The 23,699-nt window shown below is 51.4% G+C and overlaps 1 protein-coding gene across 3 annotated transcripts in view; it reads right to left on the bottom strand.

The window, feature by feature from the left end:
- Positions 1–23,699, bottom strand: part of GABBR1 (gamma-aminobutyric acid type B receptor subunit 1) — a 236,394-nt gene that overhangs the window by 64,977 nt on the left and 147,718 nt on the right. For all 3 annotated transcript variants that reach the window (XM_063938299.1, XM_063938300.1, XM_063938301.1), the window contains 10 exons: positions 11,726–11,886; positions 10,642–10,776; positions 6,367–6,537; positions 4,866–4,967; positions 4,438–4,503; positions 3,827–4,018; positions 3,334–3,576; positions 2,512–2,575; positions 1,827–1,904; positions 1,340–1,490 (listed from right to left, as the gene is read on the bottom strand). In XM_063938299.1, the coding sequence (XP_063794369.1) occupies positions 1,340–1,490; positions 1,827–1,904; positions 2,512–2,575; positions 3,334–3,576; positions 3,827–4,018; positions 4,438–4,503; positions 4,866–4,967; positions 6,367–6,537; positions 10,642–10,776; positions 11,726–11,886 (1,363 nt within the window). The remainder of the gene's footprint in view (positions 1–1,339; positions 1,491–1,826; positions 1,905–2,511; positions 2,576–3,333; positions 3,577–3,826; positions 4,019–4,437; positions 4,504–4,865; positions 4,968–6,366; positions 6,538–10,641; positions 10,777–11,725; positions 11,887–23,699) is intronic.

Below are 23,699 nucleotides of genomic sequence, written 5' to 3'. Positions count from 1 at the left end.
TACAACTCACCCTCATCCCCTCTCTTCACTACACCCCCCCTCCCTACTCTCTCCTCACCACTCACTCTCATCTCCACTCTCGCCTCTGCTCACCATTCACCCTCATCTGCACTCTCTTCTCACCATTCAGCCACCTCCCCACTAACCCTCCTCCTCACTACTCCCTCATCTCCATTCTCCCCTCTACTCACCACTCATCCTCACTCTCTCCTCTGCTATACACTCACTCTCATCTCCACTGCTCACCACTCATCCTCATCTCCACTCACCCTCACAACTCACTCTTATCCCCTCTCTCTCCTCACCATTCACCCTCATCCCCTCTCTTCATTACACCCCCCCTCCACACTCTATCCTCTGCTCACCACTCACCCTCATCTGCACTCTCGCCTCTACTCACCACTCATCCTAATCCCCACTCACTCATCTCCACTCTCGCCTCTGCTCACCACTCATCCTCACTCTCTCCTCTGCTCACAACTCACCCTCATCCCCTCTCTCCTCTGCTCACCACTCACTTTCACCTCTAATCACCACTCACTCTCATCCCCACTCTCTCCTCTGCTCACCACTCACCCTCATCTCCACTCTCGCTTCTACTCAATACTCATCCTCACTCTCTCCTCTGCTCACCACTCACTCTCATCCCCTCTCCCTCCTCTCTTCACTACACACCCTCCTCCCCACTCTCTACTCTGATCACCACTCACTCTCATCCCCTCTCCCCCATCTCTCCTCTGCTCACCACTCACCCTCATCTCCACTCTCTCCTCACCACTCACCCTCATCTCCACTCTCTCCTCCTCTGCTCACAACTCACCATTTACCACCTTTCTCCTCACCACTCACCGTCCTCCCCATTCTCTCCTCTGCTCACCACTTACCTTCATCTCCAATCTCTCCTCACCCTCATCCCCACTCTCTCCTCTGCTCACCACTCACCCTCATCCCCACTCTCTCATCTTCTCGGCTCGCCACTCTTACTGGTTTCCTACTCTCCTCTGTGAGCCACTCATCCTCATCCAAACTCTCTCCTCTCTTCACTACTCACCCTCATCTCCACTCTCCTCTGCCCACCACTCACCCTCATCTCCACTCTCTCCTCTGCCCACAACTCACCCTCATCCCCACTCTTTCCTCTGTTCACCACTCACCCTCATCCCCACTCTCTCCTCTGCTCACCACTCATCCTCACTCTTACTTCTGCTAACCAGTCACCCTCATCCCAATTCTCTCATCTCCTCGCCATTCGCACTGGTTTCCTACTCTCCCCTGTGAGCCAATCACGCTTCTGCTCACTTTCAGATATTGTACAGGGCTCAATATTCCTGGTACTCACCGCACGTGACTATTGTAGATGTTGAACGACAGACAGACAAAGCCCAGGAGTATACCAAGTCCAGCAAGAACCGAAACTGAAATGAAGAGCTTCTGAGAAACATATCGGAAAGTGATGATCACCTTGGTGTGGTCCGCAGGAGGAGACCCCCCTAAATATGAGATAGATAGATAGATAGAGAGATAGATAGATAGATAGATAGATAGATAGATAGATAGATAGAGTGAGTCAGACAGTGAAACCAGCAGAGGGAGAAGGCGAGGATGCAGCCATCAGAGATAAATATAGAGTGATAAGAAGAGGCACTGATGAGAACATTTGTTTGAGAACAAAAGGGAGGATGACGACAGGAAACGAGAAATAAATACAGATGGAATTAAATAATGGAGGACTGATGATTAGCAGACAGAAGTGATTTATAGACTTGTCCAAGCTGGTTGGGGGTGAGGATCATGTGCACAAATGTTCCATCTTATATCGCACTCACCGATCCATTTGTCGTTGTTATACCAGGAGAGGTTGTCTTTCGTGCTGTCATAGTACCCAATCTTCTTGTAGATGCCACCTGCAGAACAAGAGTGGGCCAGTCTACAGCACAAATTCCATGTACCCAATAGCAGCTGATCCAATATCAGCTAATTATTTAGATATCAGCGCAAGTTTCCCTGGTTTCCCTCGTGTTCATAAAGATAAGAAAAATGGCCAGGTATGGCCCAATATATGACTAGTCCACTAAAACCATTGGGCAGAACAGAAAGATCTGGTAGAATAATGTGTTACTGGTACAGCTGCAAAGTCACCCGGCAACCTAGGACGGAGAAGTAGGTAGCTTAGACCTTACTGCGTTCCTCTAGCATCAGATTACTGAATACAAACACCTGACACCTGTGATAGATGCGCAACTGGGCCATTATATCCAAAAAGTTTGCTTTGAGGGACACCCTCCTTTTCCCTGAGCGCCAGCTGAGCGCCAGCTTTCATTCTTAACTGTTAATCAGTTTAGTGGAGGTGGTCTGTATTGGAGAGCGGTCATTCGGAGTGAGCTTCTAAAGATGGTGTAGATATTTGGGGTGTAGAGATCGCCATCTAAATATCCCGACTACTCGCCCTGTCCTCTATGCAACTCTGCGGCTGGGACATGTGATGCAACCTGCTGCCCTTAGATCACCCACCTTGTAGCTGCTCTATTAGTGTCCAGGCCATACGAGAACCACTTGCGTCAAAGACCACGTGACCCTGGGGATTAAAGTAGGGATACATGTCAAAGGTCGTAATGACATAAACATGAAGTGGGAATGAAATCAGGTGATGATAATGTTAGGAAATTCAGGTAGGTAAGAGCAAGACAAAAAGACACAGGTACCCCAGCCACTAGAGATGAATGAAGGTGTACGTGCGGTGCTATGGAGATAAACTATCAACAACCTGGTGTGATGTGTGGTCCAACAGGCTTGAAAATGAGGAAAGTATTCCAGAACGTTGTAAAACACGGCAGAGCCACGCAACACGCTCTCTTTAGTTTGCCAGAAGAAAAATAAAATAAACAGGGAGAGATTTTTGAAACTATCCCCAAACTGAAAAGAAACCGTGCACGTTGTGGATGGTGCTGAAAACGACGACGCCAGCGATCACATTTATATACACGATCACCAATAATAAAATTGATGCACCATTCTCTAAAAAAAATTTTTTGAAAGTACTTTTTAAAAACAAACAAACAAGAAACCTTCATATTGTAAATTGCAATGAAATAAAAGGCACACGTATTACAGAAATAATCCTTCACGATATCCTTATTTTTGTATTTTAATATGCTGAAAAAGTCACGGTATGTATTAAAGATGAGGAAATGAATCATCCGCTTGCTCCCTGAGAGAAGGGCAGCAGGAATGACATGATGGAACACAAATGATACGCATCGACGGGGAACGCTGGTGATGGGAAAATGACACCACAAAATAAATCAAGCTGATGATGAATGGTGGGAAACTCACTGAAACGCCGTCGAAGGAAGACGAATTCATGGCCTTATAGATCTCCCGACTGATGTTGTCATTGTTGTAGTTGAAGTCTTCCAGCCACAGTCCCTTCTTGGACAGTTCATAGGCGGTCTTATTGAGGGCGAGAGCAAGGGCCCAAATAGCATCATAGGCAAGGGGTGCCTCCTGTAGACCTCCTACCCCTTCTGGGTCCTTACCGAGACGCTTCTGAAGCTTCTCCATGAACTCCTGAGATGTCTGGGAGAGAGTGAAAGAGATGCGTCATAATGGGGCAATATAAAGAAGAAGGACAAGCGCGGCACAGTCAGAGGTGCAGTGGTAAAAATGTACCATCATCAATAGATTGTAAGCTTGCGAGCAGGGCCTTCCTACCTCTATGTCTGTCTGTTTTTACCCAGTTTTGTTCTATTACTGTTGTTCTAATTGTAAAGCGCAACGGAATATGCTGCGCTATATAAGAAACTGTTAATAAATAATAAATAAATACCATGTTGGAGATGCCGCGCGTATTTTCTGGGTTCAGCATTACTATCTCTGTGGTCACGTGACCCTCCACGGCTCGAGTCATCTCCTCCACGGTGCAGTTAATGGATGGGTCGGGCGTCTTGAACCAGTTGTCGGCATACCAACCAATCAGGAACCAAACGTACTTCTTACCAAAGAGACGTTCCTTGTAGACCTTATGGAAAAAGAAGTCATGAAGGGGTTTCGAGAGTTTTCATGCAGATAGAGGCTAATAACAGACAAATATATGGGGGAGAGGTATCAAATCTTGGAGAGCGATGACATGGATGTTGTTTGCATTTTTAGAAGCTTTAGTAGACCTACCCTTACAATCAACTACTCCACTTTATCTCTCTCTGAGATTTGACAAAATATCCCCCATAGACTTTTAAAGAGACCTTAAAAAGAAAAGTTCAAGAGACACATAGGAACCAAAATCAGGATTTGAAGATCATTGTACTTAGGGCTGACAAAAACTTGGAGTTGACACCATTTTGAGGAGAAGAAGAAGAAGAAGAAGAAGCAGAAGCAGCATTTCTAACAACAGTAGCGACATATACCTCAGAGGAACAAGTAAGAAACGTCTCATTTTACCTCACAAAAGACTTTCCGTGCTTCAGTTTCATAGAATAATCCGACTATTATTCTAGCATCTTGCCGCTGAAGGGAAGAGATAAAGAGCAGTAATAACAATACAATAAGGAGAGACCGGCACAGAAGATAGAGAGTAGATCAAGACTTTGGAGTATTGAAGGAGAAGTGAAGGTAGAAGTGACAGAAGGGACGCCAGGTCATGGACAAAAGAAGAAAGCCGAGGGAAAGAATAGGAGGAGGCAGAAGATGGAATGTGGTTGAGAAAAGTCAATTAATGAGCTTTATTGACCAGGCACAGAGTCACTCGTTGCAGTACAGTCCTAACCATCGACTAAAACTCAGTCTCGCGGGAAGGAAGCTGCACTGGATGAATTCTAATTCCAGCCAGCAGCCATCTCCCAAGAGGCGACTAGGACACGAGTCTGTACCTTGAGATTTTTCACCGGAACAGTTGGGTCAGAAAAGAAGCTCTGTCGGAACGTGATTTCAATGCCAGCTTCTTTCACTCGCTCCTCCAGGTCGTCCAGAGTCTAAAAAGGGAAGGAATTAATCAGTGAAGCCTCTGAAAAGGTATGACAGGTCTTATAATTAGAAGGACCTGCGGGATTTCTATGGGGAAGGAGGCCCAGTTATTAAGACAATAAGTTGTGTGATACTGCAGACAGGTCTTACGATATCATCTCCCTTCTTTTAAAAGCCTATGAGCTTTGTGGAGATTTTATTCAAATATAATAATAATAATAATAATAATAATAATAATCATCATAGTAATACTGAAGCAAGTAATAAATACTTTAATGGCCCAATGAGCCAGGTTTAATGATTTTTAATGTCATATTCATAGACCTTCATAAGATATAATCTCATTTAGAGATCCCTTGGGCCTAGTATGGCTTTATGAGTACAATGAGGGCCAACTATTTGCTATACAGAGTTCAGTGATAATAGCTGTGAGGTCATCAGTATATCCCAATAATCAAAAACGGATTTAAAAAAATAAAATAAACACAAAATATCAATACTCCCAACAAGGTTTTCATAATTTAACTGAATCCCTCAGAATTGTTTTCAACCATTTTGTAATATATTTTTCTTAGGTGACAAAGATATGAACCTAAGCAGTCATAAGACCATTTGGTGTTGCTAGCTGAGAGTAGGATGGGGCCTGCCAGGAGTAGTATGAGGTCGGTTGCATGGGGACTTCTGGGAGATAGTATTGGGTCTACTGGAAGTAGTATGGGGCCTGCTGGATGGGGACTATGAGGAGTAGTATGGTGACTACTGTGAATAATATGGGGTCTGCTGAGAGTAGAATGAGGCCTGGGGGGAGTCTTATGGGAACTGTTGGGAGTCATATGGGGCCTACAGTGAAGCCTGCTGGGAGTACAATGGAACCTACTGTGAGGCCTGCAGGGAGTAGGATAGGGCCTGCTGGAAATAATGTGGGGCCTTCCGGAAGAAGAATGGGGAATGCAGGGAGTAGAATGGTGCCTCACGAAAGGTGCCTACTAGGCCTGCAGGGAGTAGTATGAGGTCTGATGGCAATAGTGTGGGGCCTGCTGGGAGTAGAATGGGGCATGCCAGGAGTAGAATAGGGCGTGCTGGATGGTGACTGCAGGGACTAGAATGGGGCTTGGCAGGAGTATAATTGAGCTAGCTGGATAGGGCCTGTTGGGAGTATTATGGTACCTGTTGGTAGTAGTATGCGGCCTGCTGGGAGTAGTATTAGGCCTGCTGGGAGTAATATGAAGACTGCTGGGAGTAGTATGGGGCTACCTGGGAGTATTATAGGGCCTGCTACTATAGAAAGAATGTACGAGTTTACCCGTTTGGTACTTTTGTTTTAGAGATACCTAAAAACATGAGCCCATTGCTGGCGACTTCAATATTACTTTTGGTCTGACCCATCATGTCTTGGCAGACACTTACAGAGGTGAAGACCTCAGTAGTCTGCTGTATGGTCGCAATCTTCGTCCATCCCCACTTTTTGAAGAGTTGGACCCTGGTAGGATTGTGCAAGGTTGCCGACGGGTGTGTGCGGAAGAAGGTTGGAAATCTTAGACGGTTGGATAGCGCTGGAGAGCTGGAGCCATAAGATAGCTGCAGGGTCGAGAGAGCAACAGAGACTAAGAATAATCAAACAGGATTAAAAAAAAAATAACGTCTTTACTGGCCAAAGGACCATCTACAAACAAGGAGGAATAAACATAAAATAGTTTTGCAAATTTTGATTATTTCAACATAAAGTAAATAAAAACGACAGGGATAGAGAGAGATAGAGAGGTAAAGCGAGAGATAGAGAGGCAAAGAGAGAGGGAGAGAAGAATAGAGAGATAATGAAGGGGGATTAGAGAGAGAGGTAGGGAGAGAGAAACAGAGATGAGAGTTGGGAGAGGCATAGAGAGAGGAAGAGATGAGAAGGGAGAGAGGAAGAGAGATGAGAGGGGAGAGAGGAAGAGAGAGGTGAAGAGAGGAGAGAGAAGTGAAGAGAGGGACAGGGAAACAAAGAGAGTGGAACAGAGAGCTCTATAAAGGTGGGAGAGGAATATAGAGAGATAGGAAGGTGAAGAGAGAGGGAAAGGGGAATAGAGAGGGAGACAAAGAGAGGTTAAGAGGTGAAGAAAGAGGAAGACCGGAATAGAGGGAGATACAGAGGTGAAGAAAGAAGATAAGAATAGAGAGAGTCAGAGAGGTGAAGAGAGAGAGAGAGAGGGGGACAAGAGAAAGTGACAGAACGGAGGATAAGAGGGAGAAGTAAAAGTGATAGTACGGAGGATGAGAGGGAGAAGTCAGAGTGACAGAACGGAGGATGAGAGGGGAAGTGAGAGTGACAGAACGGAGGATGAGAGGGAGAAGTCAGAGTGACAGAACGGAGGATGAGAGGGGAAGTGAGAGTGACAGAACGGAGGATGAGAGGGGAAGTGAGAGTGACAGAAGGGAGGATGAGAGGGAGAAGTGAGAGTGACAGAACGGAGGATGAGAGGGGAAGTGAGAGTGACAGAACGGAGGATTAGAGGGAGAAGAGAAAGTGACAGAACAGAGGATGAGAGGGAGAAGTGAGAGTGACAGAACAGAGGATGAGAGGGAGAAGTGAGAGTGACAGACCGGAGGATGAGAGGGAGAAGTGAGAGTGACAGAACGGAGGATGAGAGGGAGAAGTAAAAGTGATAGTACGGAAGATTAGAGGGGAAGTGAGAGTGACAGAACGGAGGATGAGAGGGAGAAGTGAGAGTGACAGACCGGAGGATGAGAGGGGAAGTGAGAGTGACAGAACGGAGGATGAGAGGGGAAGTGAGAGTGACAGAACGGAGGATGAGAGGGGAAGTGAGAGTGACAGACCGGAGGATGAGAGGGGAAGTGAGAGTGACAGAACGGAGGATGAGAGGGAGAAGTAAAAGTGATAGTACGGAGGATTAGAGGGGAAGTGAGAGTGACAGAACGGAGGATGAGAGGGAGAAGTGAGAGTGACAGACCGGAGGATGAGAGGGAGAAGTGAGAGTGACAGAACGGAGGATGAGAGGGGAAGTGAGAGTGACAGAACGGAGGATGAGAGGGGGAAGTAAACGGAGGATGAGAGGGGAAGTGAGAGTGACAGAACGGAGGATGAGAGGGAGAAGTGAGAGTGACAGAACGGAGGATGAGAGGAGAAGTGAGAGTGACAGAACGGAGGATGAGAGGGAGAAGTGAGAGTGACAGACCGGAGGATGAGAGGGAGAAGTGAGAGTGACAGACCGGAGGATGAGAGGGGAAGTGAGAGTGACAGAACGGAGGATGAGAGGGGAAGTGAGAGTGACAGACCGGAGGATGAGAGGGGAAGTGAGAGTGACAGAACGGAGGATGAGAGGGAGAAGTAAAAGTGATAGTACGGAGGATTAGAGGGGAAGTGAGAGTGACAGAACGGAGGATGAGAGGGAGAAGTGAGAGTGACAGACCGGAGGATGAGAGGGAGAAGTGAGAGTGACAGAACGGAGGATGAGAGGGGAAGTGAGAGTGACAGAACGGAGGATGAGAGGGAGAAGTAAAAGTGACAGAACGGAGGATGAGAGGGGAAGTGAGAGTGACAGAACGGAGGATGAGAGGGAGAAGTGAGAGTGACAGAACGGAGGATGAGAGGGGAAGTGAGAGTGACAGAAGGGAGGATGAGAGGGGAAGTGAGAGTGACAGACCAGAGGATTAGAGGGAGAAGAGAAAGTGACAGAACAGAGGATGAGAGGGAGAAGTGAGAGTGACAGAACGGAGGATTAGAGGGAGAAGAGAAAGTGACAGAACAGAGGATGAGAGGGAGAAGTGAGAGTGACAGAACAGAGGATGAGAGGGAGAAGTGAGAGTGACAGACCGGAGGATGAGAGGAAGAAGTGAGAGTGACAGACCGGAGGATGAGAGGGAGAAGTGAGAGTGACAGACCGGAGGATGAGAGGGAGAAGTCAGAGTGACAGAACGGAGGATGAGAGGGAGAAGTCAGAGTGACAGAACGGAGGATGAGAGGGGAAGTGAGAGTGACAGAACGGAGGATGAGAGGGAGAAGTAAAAGTGATAGTACGGAGGATTAGAGGGGAAGTGAGAGTGACAGAACGGAGGATGAGAGGGGAAGTGAGAGTGACAGACCAGAGGATTAGAGGGAGAAGAGAAAGTGACAGAACAGAGGATTAGAGGGGAAGTGAGAGTGACAGAACGGAGGATGAGAGGGAGAAGTCAGAGTGACAGAACGGAGGATGAGAGGGAGAAGTCAGAGTGACAGAACGGAGGATGAGAGGGAGAAGTCAGAGTGACAGAACGGAGGATGAGAGGGAGAAGTCAGAGTGACAGAACGGAGGATGAGAGGGAGAAGTCAGAGTGACAGAACGGAGGATGAGAGGGAGAAGTCAGAGTGACAGAACGGAGGATGAGAGGGAGAAGTCAGAGTGACAGAACGGAGGATGAGAGGGGAAGTGAGAATGACAGAAGGGAGGATGAGAGGGGAAGTGAGAGTGACAGAAGGGAGGATGAGAGGGGAAGTGAGAGTGACAGAACGGAGGATGAGAGGAAGAAGTCAGAGTGACAGACCGGAGGATGAGAGGGGAAGTGAGAGTGACAGAACGGAGGATGAGAGGGGAAGTGAGAGTGACAGAACGGAGGATGAGAGGGAGAAGTCAGAGTGACAGAACGGAGGATGAGAGGGGAAGTGAGAGTGACAGAACGGAGGATGAGAGGGAGAAGTCAGAGTGACAGAACGGAGGATGAGAGGGAGAAGTGAAAGTGACAGAACGGTGGAGGAGAGAGGCAGTGAGAGTGACAGAACGGTGGATGAGAGGAAGAAGTGAGAATGACAGAATGGAGGATGAGAGTGAGAAGTGAGAGTGACAGAACAGAAGATGAGAGGAAGAAGTGAGAATGACAGAGGGAGGATGAGAGAGAGAAGTGAGAGTGACAGAACGACGGATGAGAGGAAGAAGTGAGAGTGAAAGAGCAGGAGGATGAGAGGAAGAAGTGAGAGTGAAAGAGCAGGAGGATGAGAGGGGCAGTGAGAGTGACAGAACGGAGGATGAGAGGAAGAAGTGAGAATGACAGAGGGAGGATGAGAGAGAGAAGTGAGAGTGACAGAACGACGGATGAGAGGAAGAAGTGAGAGTGAAAGAGCAGGAGGATGAGAGGGGCAGTGAGAGTGACAGAACGGAGGATGAGAGGAAGAAGTGAGAATGACAGAGGGAGGATGAGAGAGAGAAGTGAGAGTGACAGAACGACGGATGAGAGGAAGAAGTGAGAGTGAAAGAGCAGGAGGATGAGAGGGGCAGTGAGAGTGACAGAACGGAGGATGAGAGGGGCCGTGAGAGTGACAGAACGGCGGATGAGAGGAAGAAGTGAGAGTGAAAGAGCAGGAGGATGAGAGAGGCAGTGAGAGTGACAGAACGGAGGATGAGAGGAAGAAGTGAGAGTGAAAGAGCAGGAGGATGAGAGGGGCAGTGAGAGTGACAGAACGGAGGATGAGAGGGGCAGTGAGAGTGACAGAACGGCGGATGAGAGGAAGAAGTGAGAGTGACAGATCTAGGGATGAGAGGGGCAGTGAGAGTGACAGATCGGAGGATGAGAGGGGCAGTGAGAGTGATAGGAGGACAGAGGACTATAGAGATCAGGATTACTGTAACTAGAAGCTGATGAAGGTTGGGACTGAACATTAGGGGGAGAGAACAGGTAACTGCAGATCTCAGCAGCGAGACAGTCTCTTACCACAATGAGATGCCACATGCGGGCTGCTTCTGCCACAAGAGTGGACACACTACTACACCCTGGCATCAGCATAATCTTGATTGGGTCATTATAGAGCAACTCGTACAGGTGGCGTGTAGCCTGGCCGGGGTCACACTGATCAGCGCAGGACAGATAGAGGAGAAGAATAAGTCATAGGAAGACAGACATGCATATTTCATCTGTGTACTGTGACTGAGACCGTGTGGGTTACAGTGAGAGCAGGTAGATAACGAGACCGCTGGTTCTCCCTCCTCATCCTCTCTTTCTACCTCGTGTATCTGTCTCTCTCTCTCTCTCCATCTGTCTCTTTCTCTCTCCCCCCCCCTTTCCTTCTGCCCATTCCTCTCTCCCCGTCTATCTCCCTTCTCCAGAATATTTTACCCTTTCCTCTGTTGCCGTGGTAACAGTGAGAGCTAAGTGGAATAATGAGAGCGCAGGGGGTAATCCTGCGAGAGAGACTGGCTGCACCCCCTGCGCTCTCCCCCCCTCTCATAGTCTCAGTAAAGGTCACTCACACCGTCTCCGGGCCCCCCCCTGCGGTGGTCTCACGTCCCCTCTGCTGGAATTGCTGTCTCTCACCTCCCCTGCTGTCTCTTTCTGTCTGCTGTCACTTTCACACAAGATCTCTACCTCCCCCTCACTTTCTGTCGGCTTCTACTTCATACGCTAACCCTCTCACTTTCCTATCTGCCACGGCCATTCAACATCTCCTCGCTCCCAATACACCTCCTATAATTGTCCCTGTTTTTATCCATAGTCACTGACTAATGAATCAATTACTGAGTTCCGCTTTTATTGTCACCTGCATGCTGTCTCGGAACTAGTCAGCAGAGAGTTCCCGTCTCTCTCCTGTCACCGAGCAGCACTCACTGTCACTACAAGCTGACCATACAGGTGTCACATATAGGTGAGACAGGTAACTTCTTCCCTGTTACCTAGCAACACCCAAACGCCGTATCATCCCGGCTTTCACAGTCTCAGGTCTCGGCTGTGCCCCCCACCCACATCACAGGTACCCCAACATCAAAGGTGCCCCACATACCACCCCAGTCCTGACGCTCACCTGGCTGTCATGGTGTATGAGCTTAAGTTCATATTCCGGCAAGATGTCCCTCCTGTTGTTGACATCCTCTAGAGCCATCTGGGCGGCTGGGTGGCAGGCCTGTCCTCCGGGCCACCCGCCACTCATGGGGAAGAGAGCACCCACGTGCAGGAATTTCTTACCTGAGACCGCATCACACAGCAAGAGGGTCAAGACAGATAGACAAAGAGCGATAAACATGACCAGGGGGGGAGACATCACTGGGGGAGAGGGGTGAAGAGGAGGATGAGGAGGCCTGAAAGAGTAGGGATTGAGGGAGTCATTGTACACGCAGGAGACGGAGAGGGTTAAAAGGTGCGAGAGAGCGGGGAGCTTCCAGCGCAGACACCAGAAAATGTTCCACAGATGGGAGAGACCGCGAGGCAGAGCGCAGAGAGCGATCAACAGGGGGGAGCGAGAGGGAGAACAGGTGGAATGATGAGACTGGCAGGGAAAAAGCAAATACTGTGTGTGATAAGCAACACAAGAGAGCGGCTCAGAGAGTGACGGAGGGGAGAGGGGATGCTGTACAGGGAGACAGCCAGATCAGGCAGGCAGAGGCAGGGCAGCGAGACAGCCCATGGATGTGGCAGGAGAGAGCCGCAGCATCCGCATCATTCCTGATTTTATTCTGCAGTCTAGAGAGCGATAGAGAGATGGAGAGAGGGAGCGAGAGAAGGAGCAGGAGGGAGGAGACACACTGATGTCACCCACGCCGAAGGGAGCGAGGGATTACAAAGAGAACGAGAAGTGAGAGGGGGATGTGAGGGGAATGGATACAGGGGGCACAGCTCACAGGGTGGCATGGACAGGTGACGAGCAGAGAAGGGATACAGGGTGATAACACGCAGGACAAGGGGGCACAGGGCAGAGAGACACGGAATGGTGATATGGGGGCACAGGGCAGAGAGACGCGGAATGGTGATATGGGGGAACAGGGCAAAAAGACTCGGAATGGTGATATGGGGGCACAGGGCAGAGACGCGGAATGGTGATATGGGGGAACAGGGCAGAAAGACTCGGAATGGTGATATGGGGGCACAGGGCAGAGAGACGCGGAATGGTGATATGGGGGCACAGGGCAGAAAGACTTGGAATGGTGATATGGGGGCACAGCGCAGGGACACATTGTAGGGAAAAGAGACATGGGGGTATAAGATGTAGGCACAGGGGTACAGGACAGAGACAGGGGTGTAGGAAGGAGGCACAGAGGTATGGGAATGAGGTACAGGGGTATAGGAAAGAGACACAAGGGTATGGAAAAGAATCACAGGAACACAAGGATACCGGGTGAAAGCATAGGGGTACGGAACAGAGATATAGGGTACTGGGTGAAAGCATAGGGGTACAGAACAGAGACACGGGGTACTGGGTGAAAGCATAGGGGTACGGAACAGAGACACAGGGGTACTGGGTGAAAGCATAGGGGCACGGAACAGAGACACAGGGGTACTGGGTGAAAGCATAGGGGTACGGAACAGAGACAGAGGGGTACTGGGTGAAAGCATAGGGGCACGGAACAGAGACACAGGGGTACTGGGTGAAAGCATAGGGGCACGGAACAGAGACACGGGGTACTGGGTGAAAGCATACGGGTACGGAACAGAGACACAGGGGTACTGGGTGAAAGCATAGGGGTACGGAACAGAGACACAGGGGTACTGGGTGAAAGCATAGGGGTACGGAACAGAGACACAGGGGTACTGGGTGAAAGCATAGGGGCACGGAACAAAGACACAGGGGTACTGGGTGAAAGCATAGGGGTACAGAACAGAGACACGGGGTACTGGGTGAAAGCATAGGGGCACGGAACAGAGACACAGGGGGTACTGGGTGAAAGCATAGGGGCACAGAACAGAGACACGGTGTACTGGGTAAAAGCACAGGGGTACGGAACAGAGACACAGGGTACTGGGTGAAAGCATATGGGTACAGAACAGAGACACAGGGTACTGGGTGAAAGCATAGGGGTACGGAACAGAGACACAGCGTACTGGGTGAAAGCATAGGGGTACAGAACAGAGACACGGGGTACTGGGTGAAAGCATAGGGGTACGGAACAGAGACATGGGGGTACTGAGTGAAAGCATAGGGGTATGGAACAGAGACACGGGGTACTGGGTGAAAGCATAGGGGTACGGAACAGAGACACGGGGTACTGGGTGAAAGCATAGGGGCATAGAACAGAGACACGGGGTACTGGGTGAAAGCACAGGGGTACGGAACAGTAACACAGGGTACTGGGTGAAAGCATAGGGGTACAGAACAGAGACACGGGGTACTGGGTGAAAGCACAGGGGTACAGAACAGAGACACGGGGTACTGGGTGAAAGCATAGGGGTACGGAACAGAGACACGGGGTACTGTGTGAAAGCTCAGGGGTACGGAACAAAGACACAGGGTACTGGGTGAAAGCATAGGGGCACAGAACAGAGACACGGGGTACTGGGTGAAAGCACAGGGGTACGGAACAAAGACACAGGGTACTGGGTGAAAGCATAGGGGCACAGAACAGAGACACGGGGTACTGGGTGAAAGCATAGGGGTACGGAACAGAGACACGGGGTACTGGGTGAAAGCATAGGGGTACGGAACAGACACACAGGGGTACTGGGTGAAAGCACAGGGGTACGGAACAGAGACACAGGGGTACTCGGTGAAAGCACAGGGGTACGGAACAGAGACACGGGGTACTGGGTGAAAGCACAGGGGTACGGAACAGAGACACGGGGTACTGGGTGAAAGCATAGGGGTACGGAACAGAGACACGGGGTACTGGGTGAAAGCATAGGGGTACAGAACAGAGACACGGGGTACTGGGTGAAAGCATAGGGGTACGGAACAGAGACACGGGGTACTGGGTGAAAGCATAGGGGTACGGAACAGAGACACGGGGTACTGGGTGAAAGCACAGGGGTAGGGAACAGAAACACAGGGGTACCGGGTGAAAGCATAGGGGTACGGAACAGAGACACAGGGGTACTGAGTGAAAGCACAGGGGTACGGAACAGAGACACAGGGGTACCGGGTGAAAGCATAGGGGTACGGAACAGAGACACAGGGGTACTGAGTGAAAGCACAGGGGTACGGAACAGAGACACGGGGTGCTGGGTGAAAGCATAGGGGTACGGAACAGACACACAGGGGTACTGGGTGAAAGCATAGGGGTACAGAACAGAGACACGGGGTACTGGGTGAAAGCACAGGGGTACAGAACAGACACGGGGTGCTGGGTGAAAGCATAGGGGTACGGAACAGACACGGGGTACTGAGTGAAAGCATAGGGGTACGGAACAGAGACATGGGGTACTGGGTGAAAGCATAGGGGTACGGAACAGAGACACAGGGGTACTGAGTGAAAGCATAGGGGTACAGAACAGAGACACAGGGGTACTGAGTGAAAGCACAGGGGTACAGAACAGAGACACAGGGGTACTGAGTGAAAGCATAGGGGTACAGAACAGAGACACAGGGGTACTGAGTGAAAGCATAGGGGTACAGAACAGAGACACAGGGGTACTGAGTGAAAGCATAGGGGTACGGAACAGAGACACGGGGTACTGGGTGAAGTATCCGTTCAGATTGTCGACAATGTTAAGGTCGACACTCATTAGGTCGACCACTATTGGTCGACATTGACATGGTCGACACATGAAAATGGTTGACACGTGAAAGGTCGCCGCATAAAAAGGTCGACATGGCTTTTTTAATAAATAAAAAAAATAGATTTGTAACTTTTTCATACTTGACTACAATTGGGAACGGTAACCTGTGCAGAGCGCAGCGGTAGCGGGGCGAGGCACCTTGCCCACAGTATGGCGAGCGGAGCGAGCCATGCAAGGGGACGCAGTACATGCAAGGGGACGCAGTACACTAACTGGGGTTCCTGGTCATGTGGCGGGAAAAAGTACACCAAAAACAGTAAAAAAATCCATGTCAACCTTTTCATGTGTTAACCATTTGTCCATGTTGACCATGTCATTGTCGACCAATAGTGGTCGACCTAAAGACTGTTGACTGTTGACCTTAACATTGTCGACCATTCATACCGGAACCCTGGGTGAAAGCATAGGGGCACAGAAAAGAGACACGGGGTACTGGGTGAAAGCATAGGGGTACAGAACAGAGACACGGGGTACTGGTGAAAGCATAGGGGTACAGAACAGAGACACGGGGTACTGGGTGAAAGCATAGGGGTACAGAACAGAGACACGGGGTACTGGTGAAAGCATAGGGGCACAGAACAGAGACACGGGGGTACTGGGTGAAAGCATAGGGGTACAGAATAGAGACACGGGGTACTGGGTGAAAGCATAGGGGTACAGAACAGAGACACGGGGTACTGGGTGAAAGCATAGGGGCACAGAACAGAGACACGGGGTACTGGTGAAAACACAGGGGTACAGAACAGAGACATGGGGTACAGAACAGACACGGGGTACTGGTGAAAACACAGGGGTACAGAACAGAGACACGGAGTACTGGTGAAAACACAGGGGTACAGAACAGAGACACGGGATACTGGGTGAAAGCATAGGGGTACGGAACAGAGACACAGGGGTACTGGGTGAAAGCATAGAGGTACGGAACAGAGACACGGGGTACTGGGTGAAAGCATAGGGGTACGGAACAAAGACACAGGGTACTGGGTGAAAGCATAGGGGCACAGAACAGAGACACGGGGTACTGGTGAAAACACAGGGGTACAGAACAGAGACACGGGGTACTGGGTGAAAGCATAGGGGTACAGAACAGAGACACGGGGTACTGGGTGAAAGCATAGGGGTACGGAACAGAGACACGGGGTACTGGGTGAAAGCACAGGGGTACGGAACAGAGACACTGGGTACTGGGTGAAAGCATAGGGGAACGGAACAAAGACACAGGGTACTGGGTGAAAGCATAGGGGTACAGAACAGAGACACGGGGTACTGGTGAAAACACAGGGGTACAGAACAGAGACACGGAGTACTGGTGGAAACACAGGGGTACAGAACAGAGACACGGGGTACTGGGTGAAAGCATAGGGGTACAGAACAGAGACACAGGGGTACTGGGTGAAAGCATAGGGGTAGGGAACAGAGACACGGGGTACTGGGTGAAAGCATAGGGGTACAGAACAGAGACACAGGGTACTGGGTGAAAGCATAGGGGTACGGAACAGAGACACAGGGGCACTGGGTGAAAGCATAGGGGTACGGAATAGAGACACAGGGGTACTGGTGAAAACACAGGGGTACAGAACAGAGACACGGGGTACTGGGTGAAAGCATAGGGGCACAGAACAGAGACACGGGGTACTGGGTGAAAACACAGGGGTACAGAACAGAGACACGGGGTACTGGGTGAAAGCATAGGGGTACGGAACAGAGACACGGGGTACTGGGTGAAAGCATAGGGGCACAGAACAGAGACACGGGGTACTGGGTGAAAGCATAGGGGCACAGAACAGAGACACGGGGTACTGGTGAAAACACAGGTGTACAGAACAGAGACACAGGGGTACTGGGTGAAAGCATAGGGGTACAGAACAGAGACACGGGGTACTGGGTGAAAGCATAGGGGTACGGAACAGAGACACGGGGTACTGGGTGAAAGCATAGGGGTACGGAACAGAGACACGGGGTACTGGGTGAAAGCATAGGGGTACAGAACAGAGACACGGGGTACTGGGTGAAAGCACAGGGCCACAGAACAGAGACACGGGGTGCTGGTGAAAACACAGGGGTACAGTACAGAGACACGGGGGTACTGGGTGAAAGCATATGGGTACAGAACAGAGACACGCGGGTACTGGGTGAAAGCATATGGGTACAGAACAGAGACATAGGGTACTGGGTGAAAGCATAGGGGCACAGAACAGAGACACGGGGGTACTGGGTGAAAGCATAGGGGCACAGAACAGAGACACGGGGTACTGGGTGAAAGCATAGGGGTACAGAACAGAGACACGGGGTACTGGGTGAAAGCATAGGGGCACAGAACAGAGACACAGGGGTACTGGGTGAAAGCATAGGGGCACAGAACAGAGACACGGGGTACTGGGTGAAAGCATAGGGGTACAGAACAGAGACACGGGGTACTGGGTGAAAGCATAGGGGCACAGAACAGAGACACGGGGTACTGGGTGAAAACACAGGGGTACAGAACAGAGACACGGGGTACTGGGTGAAAGCATAGGGGTACGGAACAGAGACACGGGGTACTGGGTGAAAGCATAGGGGCACAGAACAGAGACACGGGGTACTGGGTGAAAGCATAGGGGCACAGAACAGAGACACGGGGTACTGGTGAAAACACAGGTGTACAGAACAGAGACACAGGGGTACTGGGTGAAAGCATAGGGGTACAGAACAGAGACACGGGGTACTGGATGAAAGCATAGGGGTACGGAACAGAGACACGGGGTACTGGGTGAAAGCATAGGGGTACGGAACAGAGACACGGGGTACTGGGTGAAAGCATAGGGGTACAGAACAGAGACACGGGGTACTGGGTGAAAGCACAGGGCCACAGAACAGAGACACGGGGTGCTGGTGAAAACACAGGGGTACAGTACAGAGACACGGGGGTACTGGGTGAAAGCATATGGGTACAGAACAGAGACACGCGGGTACTGGGTGAAAGCATATGGGTACAGAACAGAGACATAGGGTACTGGGTGAAAGCATAGGGGCACAGAACAGAGACACGGGGGTACTGGGTGAAAGCATAGGGGTACAGAACAGAGACACAGGGGTACTGGGTGAAAGCATAGGGGTACAGAACAGAGACACGGGGTACTGGGTGAAAGCATAGGGGTACAGAACAGAGACACAGGGTACTGGGTGAAAGCATAGGGGTACAGAACAGAGACACGGGGTACTGGGTGAAAGCGTAGGGGTACAGAACAGACACGGGGTACTGGGTGAAAGCACAGGGCCACAGAACAGAGACACGGGGTGCTGGTGAAAACACAGGGGTAAAGAACAGAGACACGGGGGTACTGGGTGAAAGCATAGGGGCACAGAACAGAGACACGGGGGTACTGGGTGAAAGCATAGGGGTACAGAACAGAGACACGGGGTACTGGGTGAAAGCATAGGGGTACAGAACAGAGACACGGGGTACTGGGTGAAAGCATAGGGGTCCAGAACAGAGACACGGGGTACTGAGTGAAAGCATAGGGGCACAGAACAGAGACACGGGGTACTGGGTGAAAGCACAGGGGTACGGAACAGAGACACAGGGGTACTGGGTGAAAGCATAGGGGCACAGAACAGAGACACGGGGTACTGGGTGAAAGCATAGGGGTACGGAACAGAGACACGGGGTACTGGGTGAAAGCATATGGGTACAGAACAGAGACACAGGGTACTGGGTGAAAGCATAGGGGTACGGAACAGAGACACAGGGTACTGGGTGAAAGCATAGGGGTACGGAACAGAGACACGGGGTACTGGGTGAAAGCATATGGGTACAGAACAGAGACACAGGGTACTGGGTGAAAGCACAGGGGTATGGAACAGAGACACAGGGGTACTGGGTGAAAGCATAGGGGCACGTAACAGAGACACGGGGTACTGGGTGAAAGCATAGGGGTACGGAACAGAGACACAGGGGTACTGGGTGAAAGCATAGGGGTACGGAACAGAGACACGGGGTACTGGGTGAAAGCACAGGGGTACGGAACAGAGACACAGGGGTACTGGGTGAAAGCATACGGGTACGGAACAGAGACACGGGGTACTGGGTGAAAGCACAGGGGTACGGAACAGAGACACAGGGGTACTGGGTGAAAGCACAGGGGTACAGAACAGAGACACGGGGTACTGGGTGAAAGCATAGGGGTACGGAACAGAGACACAGGGGTACTGGGTGAAAGCATAGGGGTACGGAACAGAGACACGGGGTACTGGGTGAAAGCATAGGGGTACGGAACAGAAACACAGGGGTACTGGGTGAAAGCATAGGGGTACGGAACAGAGACACAGGGGTACTGGGTGAAAGCACAGGGGTACGGAACAGAGACACGGGGTACTGGGTGAAAGCATAGGGGTACAGAACAGAGACACGGGGTACTGGGTGAAAGCATAGGGGTACGAAACAGAGACACAGGGGTACTGAGTGAAAGCACAGGGGTACGGAACAGAGACACGGGGTACTGGGTGAAAGCATAGGGGTACGGAACAGAGACACAGGGTACTGGGTGAAAGCATAGGGGCACGGAACAGAGACACAGGGGTACTGAGTGAAAGCATAGGGGCACAGAACAGAGAGACGGGGTACTGGGTGAAAGCATAGGGGTACAGAACAGAGACACGGGGTACTGGGTGAAAGCATAGGGGTACGGAACAGAGACACGGGGTACTGGGTGAAAGCATATGGGTACAGAACAGAGACACGGGGTACTGGGTGAAAGCATAGGGGTACGGAACGGAGACACGGGGTACTGGGTGAAAGCATAGGGGTACAGAACAGAGACACGGGGTAGCGGATGGAAACACAGGGGTACGGACTAGTAACACAGGGGTATGAAACAGAGACTCAGGAAAAGAAGAAAGAGGCGCAGAGGTACAGAGCAGAGACACAGGGGTAAGTGGCGGACACATAGGGGTACAGTACAGGGACACAGGAAAACTAGGAAGAGGCACAGAGGTACAGAGCAGAGACACAGGGGTACGGGGCGGACACACAGCGGCTGCGGAACAGAGACACGGGTACGGAACAGGGGTACAGAAGAGAGACTCAGGAAAACAAGGAAGATGCACAGGGGTACAGAGCAGAGACACAGGAGTACGGGGAAGATGCACAGGGGTACAGAGCAGAGACACAGGAGTACGGGGCAGATGCACAGTGGTACAGAGCAGAGACACAGGAGTACGGGGCAGATGCACAGTGGTACAGAGCAGAGACACAGGAGTACGGGGCAGATGCACAGGGGTAGAGAGTAGAGACACAGGAGTACGAGGCAGATGCACAGTGGTACAGAGTAGAGACACAGGAGTACGGGGCAGATGCACAGTGGTACACAGCAGAGACACAGGAGTACGGGGCAGATGCACAGTGGTACAGAGTAGATACACAGGGGTACAGAGCAGAGACACAGGAGTACGGGGCAGATGCACAGGAGTAGAGAGCAGAGACACAGAAGTACGGGGCAGATGCACAGGGGTACAGAGCAGAAACACAGGGGTACAGAGCAGAGACACAGGAGTACGGGGCAGATGCACAGGGGTACAGAGCAGAGACACAGGTGTACGGGGCAGATGCACAGGGGTACAGAGCAGAGACACAGGAGTACGGGGCAGATGCACAGGGGTACAGAGCAGAGACACAGGAGTACGGGGCAGATGCACAGGGGTACGGGGCAGATGCACGGTGGTACAGAGCAGAGACACAGGAGTACGGGGCAGATGCACAGGCGTACAGAGCAGAGACACAGGAGTACGGGGCAGATGCACAGTGGTACAGAGCAGAGGCACAGGGGTACGGGGCAGATGCACAGGGGTACGGGGCAGATGCACGGTGGTACAGAGCAGAGACACAGGAGTACGGGGCAGATGCACATGGGTACAGAGCAGAGACACAGGAGTACGGGGCAGATGCACAGTGGTACAGAGTAGAGACACAGGAGTACGGGGCAGATGCACAGGGGTACAGAGCAGAGACACAGGAGTACGGGGCAGATGCACAGTGGTACAGAGTAGATACACAGGAGTACGGGGCAGGTGCACAGGGGTACGGGACAGATGCACGGTGGTACAGAGCAGAGACACAGGAGTACGGGGCAGATGCACAGGGGTACGGGGCAGATGCACAGGGGTACAGAGCAGAGACACAGGAGTACGGGGCAGATGCACAGGGGTACAGAACAGAGACACAGGAGTACGGGCAGATGCACAGTGGTACAGAGTAGAGACACAGGAGTACGGGGCAGATGCACAGTGGTACAGAGTAGATACACAGGAGTACGGGGCAGGTGCACAGGGGTACGGGGCAGATGCACGGTGGTACAGAGCAGAGACACAGGAGTACGGGGCAGATGCACAGGGGTACAGAGCAGAGACACAGGAATACGGGGCAGATGCACAGGGGTACAGAGCAGAGACACAGGAGTACGGGGCAGATGCACAGGGGTACAGAGCAGAGACACAGGAGTACGGGGCAGATGCACGGTGGTACAGAGCAGAGACACAGGAGTACGAGGCAAATGCACAGGGGTACAGAGCAGAGACACAGGAGTACGGGGCAGATGCACAGTGGTACAGAGCAGAGACACAGGAGTACGGGGCAGATGCACAGTGGTACAGAGCAGAGACACAGGAGTACGGGGCAGATGCACAGTGGTACAGAGCAGAGACACAGGAGTACGGGGCAGATGCACAGTGGTACAGAGCAGAGACACAGGAGTACGGGGCAGATGCACAGTGGTACAGAGCAGAGACACAGGAGTACGGGGCAGATGCACAGTGGTACAGAGCAGAGACACAGGAGTACGGGGCAGATGCACAGTGGTACAGAGCAGAGACACAGGAGTACGGGGCAGATGCACAGTGGTACAGAGCAGAGACACAGGAGTACGGGGCAGATGCACAGGGGTACAGAGCAGAGACACAGGAGTACGGGGCAGATGCACAGTGGTACAGAGCAGAGACACAGGAGTACGGGGCAGATGCACAGTGGTACAGAGCAGAGACACAGGAGTACGGGGCAGATGCACAGTGGTACAGAGCAGAGACACAGGAGTACGGGGCAGATGCACAGTGGTACAGAGCAGAGACACAGGATTACGGGGCAGGTGCACGGTGGTACAGAGCAGAGACACAGGAGTACGGGGCAGATGTACAGGGGTACGGGGCAGATGCACAGTGGTACAGAGCAGAGACACAGGAGTACGGGGCAGATGCACAGGGGTACAGAGCAGAGACACAGGAGTACGAGGCAGATGCACAGTGGTACAGAGTAGATACACAGGGGTACAGAGCAGAGACACAGGAGTGCGGGGCAGATGCACAGGGGTACGGGGCAGATGCACAGTGGTACAGAGCAGAGACACAGGAGTACGGGGCAGATGCACAGTGGTACAGAGCAGAGACACAGGAGTACGGGGCAGATGCACAGTGGTACAGAGCAGATGCACAGTGGTACAGAGTAGATACACAGGAGTGCGGGGCAGATGCACAGTGGTACAGAGCAGAGACACAGGAGTGCGGGCAGATGCACAGTGGTACAGAGTAGATACACAGGAGTGCGGGGCAGATGCACAGGGGTACGGGGCAGACACAGGAGTACGGGGCAGATGCACAGGGGTACAGGACAGGGGCAGAGGATGACAGGAGGGGGTGCGGGAAGAAGACACGGGTCAGAGCAGATGGATGGAGCGACAGTAATAGGGACAGACATAAACAGCTAAAGGCCCTAGGAAGACAGTGATGGCAGAGGATGGCCCATATACGGTAACTGCAGTGAGACCTGCTGAGATTAATGTCAGACATAAAAGACAAAAGATTGCCCAGGACAGACACTGAAAGAGACACCCAAAGGGGGGTGGGAAGACAGTAACGGAGACAATGGGGACTTTACAGACAGAGCAAGCATACAGGGCTGAGCGCACACACAGTGTTCAATTTACTGACATCTATCAATCAGATGGGACCACGGCTCAGGGAAAGTCTGTCCTCGTTGCATCACTCTAGAACGGCGCCAAACAACAGATCCGCAATACAGATGAGAACGTCTTACTGTAGACTAGACCCTTTCTCTTCCCAATAATGCAGAGCCACGCTCACACAATCTTCTCCACAATGAAATACTGTGTCAGTAACAACTGCTAGATGTCAGTAAATGTTTCGGAAATCTGCATTAGAGTTAGCAGCTCGGATACAGGATGGGAAGGCAGACAGAGAGATGGAGGGAGGTACGAGGCCACAGCACGGGAGGTGGAGGCACACATTTCGGTATCACACAGCAGAGG

Source organism: Pseudophryne corroboree, chromosome 8, assembly GCF_028390025.1.
Source record: "Pseudophryne corroboree isolate aPseCor3 chromosome 8, aPseCor3.hap2, whole genome shotgun sequence".
Taxonomy (NCBI): Eukaryota; Metazoa; Chordata; class Amphibia; order Anura; family Myobatrachidae; genus Pseudophryne; species Pseudophryne corroboree.
The sequence above is the reverse complement of the archived record's forward strand: the minus strand, read 5'-3'. Positions and strand labels throughout refer to the sequence as shown.